This window comes from Pygocentrus nattereri, chromosome 14 (genome assembly GCF_015220715.1).
Source record: "Pygocentrus nattereri isolate fPygNat1 chromosome 14, fPygNat1.pri, whole genome shotgun sequence".
NCBI classification, from domain to species: Eukaryota; Metazoa; Chordata; class Actinopteri; order Characiformes; family Serrasalmidae; genus Pygocentrus; species Pygocentrus nattereri.
Window position 1 is genome coordinate 39,360,670 of NC_051224.1, and position 18,869 is coordinate 39,379,538.

Consider the following 18,869-nt stretch of genomic DNA (forward strand, 5'->3'; position numbering starts at 1 on the left):
ACAGTTTCTATTCAATATTCTATTCAGGCTTGTGAACACCTCACTCACTGACAACCCCCCCCCCCCCCCCCCCCCCCCTCCCACTCTGAACTCTTGGCCGACCTTGCACTCAATAACTGCACCTTACATACACCGCACTGCTGCGGTCAGAGCACTACTGTTTACACGTGTTATTGCAGCATGCACTTTATGAACTCACTGCTCTACATACTTGCACACATGCACATGTAACTGTACTTTTTACTATTGTTTTTAATGTTATTTTTATATTTTCTATTTTTTTTTTTCATTTTAAGATTATATTAAGGTTATATTTGAATTGAGGAACAGCAAACTAAGAATTTCATTGTACAGTGTAACTGCCTGTTTCTGCTGTGCATATGACAATAAAACTCTTGAATAATTATTGATTATAATATTATTATCATAATTATCTGTGTCAAACGCAAGGCCCGTGGCACAATCCTATCCGGCCTGCAAAAGTATTTTAATTTAATTAAATATTAATTAATTAATAAATAAGTTAATATTAGCCAGTTTCACAACGTACTACACTACAGTCCCCAGCATGCGCTGCAACGTAATGTACACTCCTATCTGACTGTCCTATCACAACAATCTACTGGGTGGCAGTTACACCACAATTCTATGCAATTCCACACCAGTCATGTCACCAAACACACTAACTGCACTTCAGCTGCGTTTCGGCTGCGTTTCAGCTGCGTTTCGGCTGCGTTTCAGCTGCTAGTGTAAACACTCAGCGGGTGTTTAGTTCAAGCAGGTAGGTGGGTTTAAAATACTGAGCTCCTTTAAATCCTGAATTTAAATTTTGAATATTTCAGGTATTCGTGGAATATTTCAAGGTCTGCTACAAATGTCTGTATTTTACTGTTGAAGTTATTGTGTATTTTGAATACCAGTGGCCAGTTCGGGTCACAGCACCTTATGCCATTTCATTCCGTATGAAATAGAAATATAGCCCTGCTCTGGCCCACAGGTCTGTCGAGATTTTTGAATGTGGCCCTTTTAGTGGTTGAGTTTGACTCCCCTGATCTACAGCTTTGAATTTTAGCCTCTTTGTTTAACTGTAAAACAGGAATGCTAATTCTGACTCATATTTCTGTTTTCTTTCCAGCAATTTGGTAAAATCTTAGATGTTGAGATCATTTTTAATGAGAGAGGATCTAAGGTATGTACACAAATCTCTTTCCTCTGCATGTCTTCTCGTATATATATATATATATATATATATATATATATAATATCATATGTAGTTATATGCACAGTAGGAGAGAACAGGGCACAACCTAACACTTTTTTTCTTAATCAAGCTTGTGAAAAGCATTTGAGCACAGTTATTAATGCTCTACACGTCTGTAACACAAATGAGAGCTCCTGCCGTTTCTGAACAGTTTGGCCAAAAGTGCCGCGAGTGAAAATGTTATAATTTACGTCATAAGCAGGGTTTATTGAGACTAACACGACTGAGTCTTTATATTTTTAGGTTTACACACACATAAACATATAAATATATTAACAGCAATAATAAAATGTAAATATGCTTTATTTACTTTGCATCTGTTGTCAACTTTTTTGCTGAATTTGCACATTAAAAAATCGAATAAATGAATCGATATTGGGAGATGCTGTTTTTTCATCGTTTTCTTTGGAGGTCTTAGTTGTAATAATGTGATAAAACTCTAAACCTACCACCCCATGTGGAGGCTGTACTTTAGGCTTGCTAGCTCTCACTCTGATTTGGTCACATGCTTTAAACGGTGCTCTATTGCAGCCCCCGAGTAGGAGATTAAAATAGTATAGGAGTGAATTCCGTGACTTTAATTCAGTAATAGAAATAATTCATAATTCAGTAATAGAAAACGCGGTAACGCTTTATTTGGATGGTCCACTGTAGACGCTTTGTAAATGCTCAGTCTGTCTTTAACCCCTGTGTGGTGTTCAGGTCTGTGGGCCCCATTTTCACTATTTACCAAAGGAAAAAATGATGTGATTTATTATTATTTCAACCTCAGATTCCTTGGTCTCCTTGGCAAAGTAATGCATTTTCAATGCCTTCACTCTGTTCACCCCCCATACATTAATATTACACGTGGTGTAGGGCTGAACCCGCGGGGAGTAAATGTGAGGAGGTGCTGTGTCCTTCACTCTGTTCTCCTCCTACATGGCCTGCTGGTAGTGTGTGTGTGTGTGTGTGTGTGTGTGTGTGTGTGTGTGTGTGTGTGTGTGTGTGTGTGTGTGTGTGTGTGTGTGAGAGAGAGAGAGAGGGTAGACAACATGGACAGGCTGCTGACTGGCTACAGCTGCTAAAGGAGAACCCTACGCTGGCCAGTTGTGATATTTTAAACATCTGGTATTTTTACATATATTTTTGGCTGTATTGATTTAAAAACAAATAATGCGGTGGGTTCACCAGACCACTCAGTAAAAACACATCAACACCACACAAGAGTTAAGTAACATTCAACTAAATATCCATTAAATGCAACTGAAGTTTGCAACTTCAAGTTCACTGTGAAAGAGTTTATTAAATCTGTCTTAACCCTAAACCTAAACTTAACCTCAAGGCAAAACCTACGTCCACTCCTAACCCTAACCGTAATATTGTTGATAATTGGAGTATCTGTAGGGGACCATCCAAATAAAGTGTGACTGAAAAAGCTTTCAATAAAAAATGCTGCTGTTGGAACAAAACCTCGTATCTCCAAAACGGTAACTTTACAGAAGAAGGACTTTTAATGTAAGTCAATGGATCCAGACGCCCCCAACACCCCCCCCCACGCCCCAAGTAATTTTTGGCTGTTTCTTTTGTCCATTTGTCATGAAATTTACACACAATGTAATAGACAGAATACATTTTCAAATTATGTGAAAAACTGAAAAACAACAAAAATGGAAATACAAGGTTTTGTTCCAACAGCAGCGAAAAGCTACTTGTATGGTACAAATGCAGTCTTTCTTGAATCCGTTTAGCCTGTTTAACTACATTTTACCCCACTTTGGGTTGTGCCCAGCTCTCCCCTACTATTAAAATGCTGTATTGATGCGAATAAAATGAAGAGTGTGTTTATTATCTGTGTATTGTGAAAGCTATATATCTCTAAAATCATGAAAATGACTGCAATGTTCAGTGTGTTTTTATCTGAGTAGCTTTATTACACATCAGCTGCTGTAGGTCTGCTGTTAACTCCCTCTTCAAACACATACACATACGCCGACGCCTGTCACTCCTCTAATGTTTAATGAATCAGAGGCTGAGCAGTTAAAAAATGACATCTGATATGTTCTCTGAAACCATAAGTCACGTATCCCCAGCGCAGCACGGAGAGCTTCCCCTAATGAACGGCTTAATCGACAGAGTTTGGGCATTTAGCGCCAGAAACTGTTTTCTTTATTTGGATATGTTCTCCTGTTCCAGCTGGGGGAGATAATGATAATGATGCATGCTAACAAGTGCTGTAGTTCACTCTACTTTATCATTTGTCCTATGACGTTTGGTTGATTTACAGCCTTTATTTTATTGTTTTCTTTCAGTACGTTTAATTTCCTCTGTTATGAACTGTTATAAAGGTATTCTCTCTTTTATTTCCGCTTCTGTTTTGGTTTGTTTTTGGAGATGACATTTCATTTTTTTTTCGTGTGTTCCTTAGAGGTTCTAACTGAATTTTTGATTTGTTTGTTTGTTTTAAATAATACTGTTCACGCCTTTGGCTTAATGGTTGCCCATCTCAATGCTTGCATGGTGCAGGGGCAAATAAAAGGAGCAGGGAGCTCTGTAAAAGAGAGCAGCAACAGCAGTAATGTGTAAGAGAATGGGAGTGAGGTAGAGCTCAAGTGGCTTTTATTATTATTATTTTTTTATTTTTTTTGTCCTGGGGCGTTTTTTCTGACTGAATTAATGATGTGCATGTTGTTCTCCCCCCTTCTCCCACCTGCATGCAGGGTTTTGGTTTCGTAACTTTCGAAAGTAGTGCTGATGCGGACAGGGCGAGGGAGAAATTACACGGCACGGTGGTAGAAGGCCGTAAAATAGAGGTGCATGTAACAAATATTTCCCTTCTCGAAACAACAACTCTTGTTTCTTTCGCTCTTACGTTGCTTTTCTGTTGTCGTTTTTTTTTTTCTCTCTCTCTCTCTCTCTCTTCTCTGTCGTTCTGTTCCTGTTTCTGTGTTTTTTCTGGGTCTGCTTCACTCTCATCTCACTGTGTCATGACGCATCGCTCCTCTTTTCGTATGTGTGTGCCCCCTCCCTCACTCCCCCCCCCCCCCAAACCCCTCCCCACCCCCCACCCCTTCCCTGTTTGGTTTCACCTCACGTTCTACACTCATTGAACTCTGACAGTTGTATCGCTGTAATATATTTCAGTTACTGTCAAAACCTGCAGTCAGTGCATATGGTCCCTCTCTATTACCTAATTAGTTTCCTTAAGTTGGCATTCACTTGTGTTATCAATTTATCTCTCTCTTTCTTTCCTGTTTTCTTTCTTTTCATTTTTTTTTCTTTCTTTGCCTTAAGAACATATGTTGGCTTAACAAGCAAATGGGTGCAGTAAGTCGTCAGGCAGACAGCAGACAGCTATTGTGTGATGAGACCTTATTGCAGGGTTGATGAGGGATACATGGTGGCTTGAAACTAAGCAGGCTAAATCCAGCACAAGCCCTAATTGGGCTGCTACGGCCTCGCCGAGGAGGAGGAGGTGATTAAGGCCCCTACAGCTGCTCCAGCCTCCTCTAGCTCGACTCCCAGTTCCACTCATTTTACAACCGCAAGACACAGACATTTAAAAAAAAGAACAAAATGAGACAAAAACAACTTAACCCATTAATGTCTGTATCTGAAAATACTCTGTTTCCTTTTCTTCCGTATTGTTGTTGTCTGAAGAAAACCTAATAACATTCTTAACTTTCATCAGAAGGGAGCGTAACAGTAAATTAGTTTGGACCATTTCTGTTGGCCTTTACATCATGAAGTTTTGACACGATGTACAATGACGGCTGTTGTATTCAAATTAGGTCAAAGCTGAGGTTCAGACAGTGACAGTATACTAGATATTACAATACATTAGGTAACACGTTACGATAACATGCTCTGATAAACAGCAACTAAATCATTAATAGATTGTTTATCATTTTTAATGATTATGTAAGTGTGTGTTCACTGTGTTCAATATATTATATTAGTATAAAAATAATACATCATTGTCAACAAGCCATTATTAATAATTAGGTTTTAAAATAATTATTCATTGTATTTACAGTCATATGCAAAAGTTCAAGCCCCAGTGAAATTGTTTTAGTTGATTTTCTAAATGAAAATGAGTTTTGACACATTTTATATTTTACATTTTATATGTCCCCGCGACCCTGACGGAGAAGCGGCTTAGGAAATGGATGGATGGATGGATGGATGGATGGATGGATGGATGGATGGATGGATGGATGGATGGATGGACATTTTATATGTTAAAATCAAATGAATACAACCCTGTTTCTGAAAAAGTTGCCAAGCTGTGCAAAATGTGAATAAAAAACAGAATGCATTGATGTGCAAATATTTAAATGCTATATTTAACTGAAAATGGTACAAAGACAATGTTCCAAATATTGAAAATCTTTTTTTTTTTTTTTTTTTTTTTTTTTGGAAAATAGATGCCCATTTTGAATTTGAAGCCAGCAACACTTTACAGAAAAGTTGGGACAGGGGCAACAAAATGCTTAATGCTTAAAAAACATTTGTTGGAACATCTCACAACTAATTAGGTTAATTGGCAGAAAAAGCATCCCAGTAAGGTGGAGTTCTTCAGAAGTAAAAATGGGGAGGGGTTCGCCACTCTGTGAAAGACTGCCAGGGCAAATATTGCAACAGTTCAAGAATAACGTTTCTCATTATAAAATAACAAAGAGCTTTCGCTTTTTATCATGTATGGTAAATAATATCGTTAAAAGATTCAGAGAATCCAGAAAAATATATGCAAGACACAAGGCCGAAAAAGCAATATTGGCTGGCCGTGATCTTCGGGCCCTCAGGCGGCACTGCGTTAAAAAAAGACACGATTCTGTAGTGGAAATCACTGCATGGGCTTCTGAAAAACACTGTCTGTGAAAACAGTTCATCATCCGCAAATGCAAGTCTACCATGCAAAGAAGAACCCATATATAAACAGGACTGAGAAATGCTGCCGCCTTCTCTGGGCTCAAGCTCATTTAAGATGGACTGAAGGGAAGTGGAGAAGTGTTATGGGGGTATATTATTGCACATGGCATGGGTGACGTGCACATTGGTAAAGGCATCATTATTGCTGAACGACATATGCATGTTTTGTAGTAACATATGCTGCCATCCAGACAACGTCTTTTTCAGGGAAGGCCTTGCTTATTTCAGCAAGAGAATGCACACATTACAACAGCATTGCTCCATAGAAAAAGAGTTAGTGTGCTAAACTAGCCAGACCTGTCACCCTTTAAAAACATTTGGTGCAATATAAAATGACCGCAAACTGTTGACCATTTGAAATCAAACGAGCAGGAAAACGTTTCACTTTCTGAACTTCAGCAGTGTCTCCTCAGTTCCCAAACGCTTACAGAGTGCCGTTAAATGACGAGGTGATGCAGCACAGTGATAAACATGCCCCCGTCCCAACTTCGAAATGTGTTGCTGGCATCAAATTGAAAAAAAAGGGCATTTATTTTTCAGCAAATTTGTCTGTTTCAACATTTCATATGTTGTTTTAGTACTATTTTCAATTAAATATAGGGTTTAAATGATTTTCCCATCTTTGCATTCTGTTTTTATTTACATTTTGCTCAGCAATCCCAACTTTTTGGAAGCAGGGTTGTAGAAATTGTGCACTAAAATGAGAAGAATGCTGTCATATTTAAGTGGGTTCTCTGTAGAGGATGTGCTAATATATTTTCATTTATAAAATCAACAAAGTGTAGTTTGACCGGGATTTGTTCGAGCTTTTGCCTTTGTCTGTATGTCAATAAGAATATGGTTACATATTCAGGTCATATTTATGCATGCATATCATTGCTGTCCAATGAAAAACAAGTATCTCCAAAATAGTAACTTTATAGGAGAGGGCAAAATCCGTACTGTACTTTCAATATAAGTTAATAGAAAAGTCTTTATTCTAAGCAATTTTGGACCATTTCTGTTGGTCCATTCATCATGAAATTTTCACCCGGTTCATGTTTTTCATTGGACGGCGACGATATGCAACTCTAATTACTAACTATTGTTAACAGGCTATTAGCTAATGCATGGGTTACTGTTTAAAAGGGCAGGTTATTGTAAAGTATTACCAATTTAAGTACATGTAATCAAACCGGTCCAGGTGTTACTGTTACAGGCTGAACTAACAGAAGTGTCACTAGACCAGTCGGATTCTGTGGGATCGTACTAAATTGGGTCAGACATGAATGGGTTAAGAGAGGAACTGCGTAAATGCAACTGTGAAGAAACAATGAGTATCGTTGCCAATGATTCCCACTCAACACTGTCTCCACTTTTAAAGACTCTCTCTTTTTGTTTTTGTTTTGTTTTGTTTTGTTTTGTTAATTTCTTTGTTGATATATTGATTTCTTTTTTGTAAAAAATTCCCATATGACGTGGTGTCGCCTTTTAGTAAGATATTGCATATTTTGCTTCTCATTTCCCCCCTCCTTCTCCTACGGTAGCTCGTAGAGCCCTCACCAAACTCTCAATAACCATGGTAACAATACACTCTCGCGCGGGGCGGTGATTCCCAATGGTAAGTGGAGAGATCCATCTGCCATCTCACGTACTCCGCGCTGAAACCACGTGACCTTTTTTTTGACTTGTTATTGAGTTCCTTGATGCTATTTTCTCTTGGTACACGTGTACTTGAGTGTACATTTAGCTGCGTGCGAGGCACTGATTGGACTGGACTGACTCGTGCACATCTTACTCAGATTGTTAACTCCATTATTGTGTTAAACAGTGCACCCTGTTTTTTATCCTTTTGTTAGCTGTCGTTCAAGCTGGAATGACTTTTATTCTTTCGTTCTTCCTTTTCTTTTTGGTTCTTCTTCTTGCGATGAAACGAAAGGCTCTTGGCCCGAGTGTTTGAATGCTAAATGTTGCTTTATTTATTTATTTATTTATTTATTTATTTCCAATGATACCTACCTACTCTCAAGGTTTAGTGTATGTTGCACAATGCCTAACTTGTTTGTCCTTCTCTTTTTCTTTCTTTTTTTTTTCCTTCTGACATCCTCCTCTTTTCCTTTAACCCAGTCGTTCCTCCCCTTTCCACCGCATGTCCTTTCATGTAAGATAAGCGTTTTGTTTGTTGAGTGCATTTTGTGTGTTTTTATTATTTTTTTATTTTTCTTTTCCACATTTTCTTTCAACTCGGTCATAATTTTTGATGACGCATGCCGAAGACTCTCTTTATGATGAAACTATTGTAAATATTTTTGATTTGCTTTGTATGTCCTTTTTCTAGTATTGATGAATGAGATTTCTTTAAGTCAACTGTCTGTTATGACAACTGTAATTATTTGGACAACGTTCATATACTTACTGTAATGCATGCAAATAAATTTTAAACATTTTAAAATATTTACGCCGGTCGCTTCACTGTCAGTCGTGCTGACTTTGCCCTCTTTGTGCTCAGGTTAACAATGCAACAGCACGAGTAATGACAAACAAAAAGACGGTCAACCCATATGCAAACGGTAAGAGCCTCATTTAGCCACTTTTCGGTAAAAACTGCAAGCCAGTCGCTTTATTTATTTATTTATTTACTTACTTACTTTCTCCAGGAGAGCAAAGACACTTTCCAGTGTTTTCCCATCACACATGGTGCCCACATGATTCAAATTGTCCATTAATGCTGCTTTCTAGCACAGATCAGGTGGTACTTAGAGACTGACTCGCAAAGACAGAGTGCCTGACTAAGGTTCAGCATCACGAAACCTGACAAATTCAACTATGATTCATTTTTACGATGGTAAACTTTCTCTGTGAACCCACACTGTTAATGACTGCCTAATTTTTCACAATATAAAAATTGTTTTCACCATTTTATTGTGAAGTCACAACTCATTCTGTGATATATTCTGTAATAACACTATAATACGTAACACTATAACATAAAAATACAATTATATAAATGTAAATATTCTGTGCATATACAGGGTGAGTAAGTTGTTCATTAGGTGCCCTACAATTAGGGTTACTGTGCCTTTTAAGACTGATATATGTAAATGACAGCTGTTCTGATTGGCCCTGTATTGGACCTTGTTCAGAAAGTAGTCTGGGGTGAAACAATCCTTATAACTTCAGACAAAATGTTGATTTATGTGACAACGCAGGAGCAATGGTCTCAAAACAGGCTGTTATTGCTGTTCACTTTCATGTACACTATATTTCCAAAAGTATTCGGTCGCCTGGCTTCACAAGATATGAACTTGAGTGACATCCTGTTCTTAATCCATAGGGTTTAAAATGATGTCGGCCCACCCTTTGCAGCTTCTGGAAAGGCTTTCCACAAGGGTTAGGAGTGTTTATGGGAATTTTTGACCGTTCTTCCAGAAGCGCATTTGTGAGGTCAGACACTGATGTTGGACGAGAAGGCCTGGCTCACCGTCTCCACTCTAATTCATCCCAAAGGGGTTCTATGGGGTTGAGGTCAGGACTCTGTGCAGGCCAGTCAAGTTCTTCAACACCAAACTGGCTCATCCACGTCTTTATGGACCTGCTTTGTGCACTGGTGTGCAGTCATGTTGGAACAGGAAGGGGCCGTCCCCAAACTGTTCCCACAAAGTTGGGAGCGTGAAATTGTCCAAAATCTCTTGGTTCCTTTCACTGGAACTAAGGGGCCGAGCCCAACTCCTGAAAAACACCCCCTAGAGAGGGGCTGTAGAGTCCAGTGGCGGCGCTTTACACCACTGCATTCCACGCTTTGCACTGCGCTTGGTGATGTAAGGCCTGGATGCAGCTGCTCGGCCATGGAAACCCATTCCATGAAGCTCTCTACGCTGTTCTTGAGCTGATCTGAAGGCCACATGAAGTTTGGAGGTCTGTAGTGATTGAGTCTGCAGAAAGTCGGTGACCTCTGTGCACTATGCCCCTCAGCATCCGCTGACCGCTCTGTCATTTTACGTGGCCGACCACTTCATGGCTGAGCTGCTGTCGTTCCCAATCACTTCCACTTTGTTATAATCCCACTGACAGTTGACTGTGGAATATTTAGTAGTGAGGAACTTTCACGACTGGACTTGCTGCACAGGTGGCGTCCGATCACGGCACCACGCTGGAATTCACTGAGCTCCTGAGAGCGACCCATTCTTTCACTAATGTCTGTAGAAGCAGTCTGCAGGCCTAGGGGCTCGGCTTTATACACCTGTGGCCATGGAAGTGACTGGAACACCTGAAATCAGTGATTTGGATGGGTGGGTGAATACTTTTGGAAATAGTATAGTGTATATGGAGGGAATGGGATGTTCTGGAACTTTTAACTATATAAAATTCTTTTATTTCAAAAACTGAGGAAATTTTCCATAATACAGACCCTTCAATTGAACCACTAAACAGCCAGGGCCTTCCAGCAAGTCTTCTATACGTTTCTTTAATTTAAGAATTACAGATTCTATAACCTAAGCATTGTAACTTCTGTAATCAGCTTGATTGCATTGTAGTATATGTAGTTACTAAACACAAGCACAGAGCTCACAGGGTAAGGAAAAGAATACATAGATGAAGCTTTCTGGCTCGTTCACATGACGAAGCCGCCCTCGTTTCCGAGTTTGAATGGAATATGAAAGCCGAGACGACCTCTGAGATGTCAGGTTTTCCACTGACAGCCCATTTGTAGGACTTAGAGCCTGAGAGAGTTCTGTCAGCCTGAGTGTCCGATCGCAGCTCTGCATGACAGCAGCAGGCCGCTGCAGTAGACCCTCCACTGGCATCATTAAAACAGCACCCAGCACCCGCCTCGCCGCTTCTAGTTAACTCGGACTCGCCTCTTCTTTTCCCACGCGAGGATCAAACAGATATCCGGAAAGGTCTCACGACACGCTAATGTCACTTATCTCTCTCTCTCTCTCTCTCCGTTTAGGCTGGAAGTTAAATCCTGTTGTGGGTGCAGTCTACAGCCCAGAATTCTATGCAGGTGAGTTTTCCTTAACTGAAATAAATCCTCTTCAGGGCCATTTATCTTGGTCCGCTTTAATTGATCTCAAAGCTGCCCCTAGATTGCTCATTGAGCAGGCATGTCCACGTTGGTCAGTAAAGTGGCTCAGCATGTGGAACTGGAGCTTTCTGTGAGCCAGCGTGTTTTCTATCACTGTATGAAACACGCCAGACTCCCATCCTCACGGGGAAAACACTGCAGACTTCAGCACACTGCCTCATTAAACACACCTGATTCAGCTCATCAGCAAATTAGAAAGACCTTCATGACCTGAATTCAGGGCATTAGTTGAGGGTAATTGCTAATCTTCGGCCCGGAAGGCCCCCAGTTTGACGTGCCTGGTATAAAAGAAGCTGACTTATTTGTTGGAGGTGCTATGATAGGTTGGTGCACTTGTTGAACTTGAACTTGAGACTTACGACTCAGCCTGAGAAAGAAGAGGCAAACAAGACTAATTCAATTAGGCCAACCTTAATGCCGATCTTACAGCTATGTCCTGTCTACGGCATGTTGCAGTGCTGTTGTCTTGCACGTCAGGTTCAATACGGCTTCCAACAAGCCTTTAATTATAGAAGATCCCTCAGCCTGATGGACAGAAGTGGAGCTCTACACATTGTTAATGCAGTGTGTAAAGGAAAGAGGCAAAACAGCTTGAAACGACGAGATAGCATGTATGTTAGCTACCACATTAGCTGCTGTATTACTAGGTTTTAGTAAGTTAGCGATCACGTTCCTTTAAAACGTATGTAACCTCAGCTGGATTAGCTAACCGCTAGCTAGCTAGCAGCATAGCTAGTTGCTTCAAGCCTCTTTCCTTCAGTTCTTCAGTTCTGTCCTTCAGACTGAAGGTTTTCCTGTAAAGAAAGACCTGTCATTCGCTGTGTTGACCCCAACTGGCTTTCAGTACAATCAAATGAAGCTGATAATGAAACTAAACTGAGATGTTTATGAAGACCTGTGAAGGTCCGTGGTTAGAACCGATCTCTGCTGAGCAATAGGCTGAAAGGGATTTTAACCAGAGCTCTGTAAAGCTGGTCCAGCCTCACAACAGCAGCCGCTAAAGAACACATTTGTGGGCGGAGCTTGGGAAATTTATCTTATTCACATATGTCATGCACGAGGTGGTAACAGGGTAATTAATCAAGGAGCGGTGATAAGAAAGTGTTAATTTAATTACGCCACATGCTTCTGTTCAGTCGAACAGAGCCGAGTCAGCAGACTTTATACAGACTTTATTGCCTCAGCATAAATGCAACCGCAGTAAATGCCGATACACTTTACGTCAAACGGCCACTTGGTTCGTTTTTTGAGTGTGAGAGTTGAACTAACTTACTTTTATTATTTGTTTTTGATCTGTCACCATCTGTATTGCATCTTCCTTCAGACAAGAACAGTCATGTTCGCAGTTTGTATCTGCCCACATTTAGTGTCTGTGAACTGTGGAGGCTGCAAAGTTGTGTCCTGTTTATAACAGGAGGTTATTTTCTTCTAGAAAGTGTATCACACCATGTTATGCTGTTCTGTTGTATTCTGGTGTTTCTCAGGTCCAGTCACACTATCATCCAGTCAAACAGGGTAACACGGGCTGTGTTACATGATCATACATTATCGTTATTGTGATAAATTCCTTCACAGTGTGCTTTTCTGGGTGTAGGTGTTTGGTGAGGACTTCTAGAGCGCTGAGCAACGGCACGGAATAATAAAACGACATATTTAGACCAATTATAGAGACCCTGTAAACAGCAACAGCCAGTTAACTGTAACTGAGAGTTCTGATCGTTTCATAGCCTAGTACTGTTTTGTTCGTTCCAAAGTTGGTCACCAACCTAGAAAACTGAAATATTGTAATGTATCATGGACATAAGTATTATGATGCTATTCACTTTGCCGTATTACCCACTTCTGAGTCAGTAGAACGCTTCAAATGATGAAAGATCTGAACTACCACTGAAACCTCTATTTTACTATCACTATGTAACTCAGAACGTCTTTCAGACACTCAGAATCACAAGAAGCCGCATCAGACCCAAGCTACATCACTCACGTGAAAGTCAGAGATTGAAAAACATTTCTAGTCATTATTCAAAATGCTGCTTTATAGATAGGTAGCTTAGTCAAATGTCAGCTTCTTGGGGGGCTATTTGGGTAAAGCACAGTTCAGATATTAGCTGGCTTTTATACCACATTCCATATCACTCTATGAAATCTGGTCAAATTAATAAAAGTGTTTTAAATAAGCTGGTGTTAAACCAAGAGGCTATCAATGTAGTAGCTACCCTGCTAGAAAAGCCAGCCTAAACAGCATGTCGCTGCCGTCGGAACACAACCTCATCTCCAAAATGGTAACTTTACAGGAGAAAGAAAAGACAAGCTTCCGTTTTAATGTAAGTCAATGGAACCAGACTTTTTAGCAAGTAATTTGGGGCTGTTTCTGTGGGTCCATGCATCATGAAATTTATACACAATATAAAGGGCAACAAACATTTTCAAATTATGTCAAAAACTGAAAAACTACAATAGTAGAGATACAAGGTGTCCCTACACCAGCCATGTGTTATATTTTGGATGCTGGTCAAGCAGCATGAGGATGCTGGGTGATCAGCTAAACCAGCAACAGAGCAGCGTTGAATTGAAGTTACCCTGTTTTTTTTAACAGGGTAAACAGTACCTTATGACATGTTCTAGATTAGATGGCATAGGGGGAGCAGCGGGGAAGACCGCCAGTGTGAACTCAAACTACTGTATTGCTTTGCCTCAAAGACAACAAGCGTGAAGTACTGCATCCTGCAGGCCTTAGACTTTCTACCTCAACACACAATGCAATTGCAATTAATGTTGACATATTTTGAATCGGTTAGTCAAACAGCCCTTCTGGTTCATTTATTTGAGTGTACTCCAGGACTAAGCACTTCAGTAGACACAAACCATAAAAATACAGCGCTTGAACAAAGAAAAAAACGAGGTGAATACAGAATAAGGTTTGCCTTTAAACTGCTGTATTATTTGAGACTTAAAAAAAGCACTAGATGAAAAGGTTGCCATTTGTCGGCTTCAGTGGTTTCAGAGTGTATAAAGAGTGACCTTAATCTGTGGGCTTCTGTGGGACGGGCCTTGGCACGGTCTCAGAGCGCTGGCAGAGCCGACGGAGAGCCATTATTCCAGCCACCCAAAGAGCCCGGCTCACACCGCGTGTGTTTGTGCATGTTACCCCAACGGCGAGGGGCTTGTAGACTCTGTTGTCATGAGCACAAACACAGAGCGCATCTATGAAAACAGTGATCAAGCAAGGCTGCAGGCCTCGGGGGCCCGCTTTCATTTTATAGTCCTTGAAACCAAGCGGGGCACTGGAGGGGGGGTGGGGGGTGGGGGGGGCAGAACTCTTTCACTTCCTTTTCCCACTCGTCATCAACCTCGCCTGTCCCGTCCATGACCTTCCTGTCACCATTATGATAAAGAATAGTGTGATTTTATGATAACAGGACCAACACGAGACAGAAGAAAAGGAAACCGTTGGTGGTGGCGAGACCTAAGTGGTCTGTCTTTGGCGAGGACACCGAGGGGCTGAAGTATGTTTTGTAAATTAAAATCAATATTTTCAATTTCTCCAGACAGTCGTTTACCCTAATTCAGTGCACATTCCGTTAATTACGAAATGGCTCAAAAATTGATTTGCTTTCGCCTCACCTTTCAAAGTCTCCGAACAGCCTCGCGTCCCATTAGGGCGCACACGTTCGGGCCCATCAAACACCGCGGCACTTTTTTCCACCTCCTGTTTTAATTATAATCAGTATGTCATTAATATGCCATGATTGTGCTGAGGCTGGGAAATGCCTCCGATCGTTTTGTTTGGAGCTAAAAATAGGAGCTGGCGCACTGCTGCAAGCTTTGCAGATGGAAAGCTGGCCGCCGCAGGGGGTGCTGGCGAGCACATGGAGGTAACTGAGCTCCGTCTAGAGCTGCAGACTTCAGTCGAGCTAGAAAGCAAGCTGGCCAAATAAATGAGTTCTGCAGCGGAGCAGGTTTCTTTTGTAGGCCTTTGATTCATGGGCTGCCGCGCGATGTGGAGCGAGCACGGTGTCAAACGAGGCTAGCTCGGCCGCCGCTTGAACCAGAGCTAACCTTGGGCGTGGCTGTTGGTTTATGGCGACTTTGATTCTCATTAGCAGCTCGTGTGCGAGGGGGAGGGGTGTGAAAGCTATCAGGAGGAGGCGCGGAGACGGCCAGCGAGCGGGACCCTGCTAGTCTGGCTGCCGCCGTCGCTGATTAAGTGTTACGTCTGAGCGAGATTAAGCCTCCGCCTGAAAATTAGACTTTCACCAATTTGCTCCCTGAGATTATACAAACGTAGCCCACCTCTGTGAGGGAAGGAAATTTAAGCTCTTTCACCTCAACACACCTTTCATTTTCTCCCACGTTCTTTTCTGCTCGCAAGGTTAAGAGGGACGAAGGCCTGGAGGAAAACGAAGCGTGGCTGTGTAGAAGCCAGCAGCCCAGCGTGTATCTTATTCTTTGAAACACCCTCAATAAAATAGTGTCTTGAAAATCATATTAGTTCACCAGGTAAAGTGTTTTTTTATTGAGAGCACTGATGTTCAGTGTTGGTTGTGTTCTGCCAGTACAGCTCACAAAGGGCTCGGTTATTAGCTGATGAGGACGGGTCTGGCTCAGGGCAGGGATACGGGAGTTGGGGGTGCTGACGGGGCTCCTTCATTCTCAGATTTCAGAATTATCTGTGAAAAAAACATTATAAGACATAAATACACTGTACAAAACTTGGTCAGTTCAACCTAAAAAAAAAATCCTAACTTTGATTGAATGTTTCAGAATTTTTATTTAGTTGCTTGTTATGTTATAATGAAGTCATTTCTTTAGCTTGAAGCGATGAATCATTTTTAACAGTGTAGTAAAGACAAATATGGCCCTCTTTGGTTTTATTTGTTTTGTTTATATTTGTTTTGGTTTGTTGTTTTCAAAAATCTGCCACTGTACAACAAACTTAGTCCCTTCCCTCACCAGCTGTAGCAAAATGACTTTAGTCTAATTTGGTTTATTCAGCTGAGATTTCCTGGGACAATTCATATTAATATTCATTTCTTTGTAATCATTACAATCGTGTGGCAGTTTGGCTATTTTTCGACTGTGGTCCCTGAGCAGATACAAAAGGGCAAAAGCGCTCACAAAATGATGCATGAAAATACACACAGCAGCACAAGGCAACCTAAAAAACAAAGCAGTTTTTAAAGTTTTTTTAAACTTAAAAAGAGTCAGGATCAGACGCAGCAGTGCTGCTGGAGTTTTTAAACACTGTGTCCACTCACTGTCCACTCTATTAGACACTCCTACCTTGTCGGTCCACCTTGTAGATGTAAAGTCAGAGATGACAGCTCATCTGCTGCTGCACAGTTTGTGCTGGTCATCAGTGGTCACAGGACGCTGTTGGCTGGGTGTTATTGGTTGGTGGACTTTTCTCATTTTACATGATGTCCTGCCTAAAATTTCAGCACCTGTAGCTCCAGCCGATTCAGAGGGTGGTTTTTGTTCAGCGACAGGTTTGTCATTTGTCTTTGCTTTTTCTTTGAAGTCTTACAGTCCTCATTTGCGCGTGCATGTAAGGTCACTGGGGGTCCCATTTCTCATTTTGCCATTCAAAAGGGCACCGAGTGGCGGCCTTAGTGTGGTCTCATCATTGCGGACTCAACAGCAGCCTCTTACCCAGGGTTTCTGGATATACAGGCGAGATGCAATCAGAGTGGGCGGCATTGTTTACAGTCTGACCAACATGGCGGACTAGAAGTTGTGAGTTGCATTAGTTTATTAATTTAACGTGTCATTGAGCTGCATTATGCTTGTAATCTGCATTGAGCCTCTGTAGATAAGCAAATTAGCTCGTTTTAATAAAAACAAGTGCGACTGATAACATAATTTCACTGGACACAGAACACATACAGCTTGTGTGATGCATGAATCTGTTCCAAGTGCACGTTTATAAACCCATCAGTCCCAAAGTGTCTCGCCCTCCAAGACTGCATGTTGTTTTCGTCACCAAAATGCAGACTTTGAGGAGGACCGCAGGGCTGAGGGCGCTATTTATGACAGGGCCTCTTTGCTGTCTAGGTTGCTTTGCTTTCATGCTTAAGGCACGCAAGCCTTTTGAGCTTCAGACATGCACTTCTTTATCAACTGTCAATATGCTCACCTTTTGTGCTGCAAACATGCAATTTTTTAACTGTAGATGTGAAGTATTTTTGAACTTTTTGCACATTTTTTTAGCTTTGAACAGAAACACGTTAAAGCTTTGAACATACATTCTTTCTGAGCTTTAAACATTCACTCTTTTGAAGCTTTGAGCCATACTCAGCCTGGGGTTAAGTGTCTTGGGTTAAGACCTGGAGTGCCCAGTAAGTCCTGGGATTTGAGCCTGCGACTCTTCTGGTTCAACCTCTCTTGCCACCTGGCTACCAGTCAACTTTGAACATGCACAACTTCTTCACCTGTTACACCGAACTGAACCAAGCATATTCAGCACATAAGAACTCCAGAGCATTCAAAGAGCAAGAAAACATGTTACGTGTACACTTTGCACTTTAGACCTGCACTATTCTATTACAAGGGGAATCGGTCATAGCCATGCCCAACGCAGGAGCAGCGGGGGTGAAGTGCCTTGTGGATCATGTGCACAACCAGAAGTATCCAGTCAGTCATGGGTTTGGAACCTACGACCTTCTGGTTGCCAGCTCACCACCAGGCTACCGGCCAACTTCGAACATGCAGGCTTCTTGAACTTTGAACGTGCGTGCATGCGCTCTACTTTGATTGTGTGCACTTTTTGGATCCACATACAAATGCAGAAAATGTTAAGTTAGGTCATCCATTATTAACCCCGTTATAAGGGAAATTGTTCATTATGGTCGTTTGGTCACTTATGCAACCATGCCCAATCTGGAAGCAGCAAGGGTCTTGGGTAGAGACCAGAGCCCAATCTCATTTCTCTTGCCCCTACCACTTAGTGCCCCCCCTTCGTTTTGTGTGTTCACGCCTAGGGGCAGAATGGCCCCATTTTTGTTGAGATAGAGGGGTAGGGCGAAGTGTTTTCAGAGGCACACTCCAAACATTGCTGTGAGAATTCAACACACAAATCAGCAGAACCCTAACCCAGATTGGGCATAGTTAGACTGCAGAATGACCAGTTTCCCTTGTAGGACCAATAAAGTACATAACGTAGCACAACACAACATACTTGTGTACCACAAACAGGTACTAAACACTAACAAGTCACTAACATACACCAGAGATATCCAAACTTTATTCAAAGGGCACTAGAGTAGACCCCATAAGAATACCTGAGGGCCGGTCATTCTTTGCCCAAATATTATTCAGAAATTATTAAAAATATTCTCTATTTAAGATATGAACAACACAAACATATAGAAAAAGTCATATTTATTTTACCAACTATTATATGTGTTCTCATAAATAGCTGTTTTTTTTTTTTTTTGCTTTATTGTCCCCTGAATATTTATTGTAATGCTAGTTTTCCTGGCATATTTGAACATCAAACTCACTACGTTCTCTTGACGTGACGCACATTTTTTTATGGCTCTCAGTGAAAAAGTATTCCATCAATCTTGAAATTGCCGGTTGTTACTGTCAGCTGAACTGCTTGTGTGCAATAATGACTAAATGTCATTC

At 41.1% G+C, this 18,869-nt stretch overlaps 1 protein-coding gene across 11 annotated transcripts in view; it reads left to right on the forward strand.

The window, feature by feature from the left end:
- The window catches only part of rbfox1 (RNA binding fox-1 homolog 1), a 398,218-nt gene that overhangs the window by 331,276 nt on the left and 48,073 nt on the right, over nt 1–18,869 (forward strand). For all 11 annotated transcript variants that reach the window (XM_037544776.1, XM_037544774.1, XM_037544775.1 and 8 more), the window contains 4 exons: nt 1,136–1,189; nt 3,961–4,053; nt 8,661–8,721; nt 11,106–11,159. In XM_037544776.1, the coding sequence (XP_037400673.1) occupies nt 1,136–1,189; nt 3,961–4,053; nt 8,661–8,721; nt 11,106–11,159 (262 nt within the window). The remainder of the gene's footprint in view (nt 1–1,135; nt 1,190–3,960; nt 4,054–8,660; nt 8,722–11,105; nt 11,160–18,869) is intronic.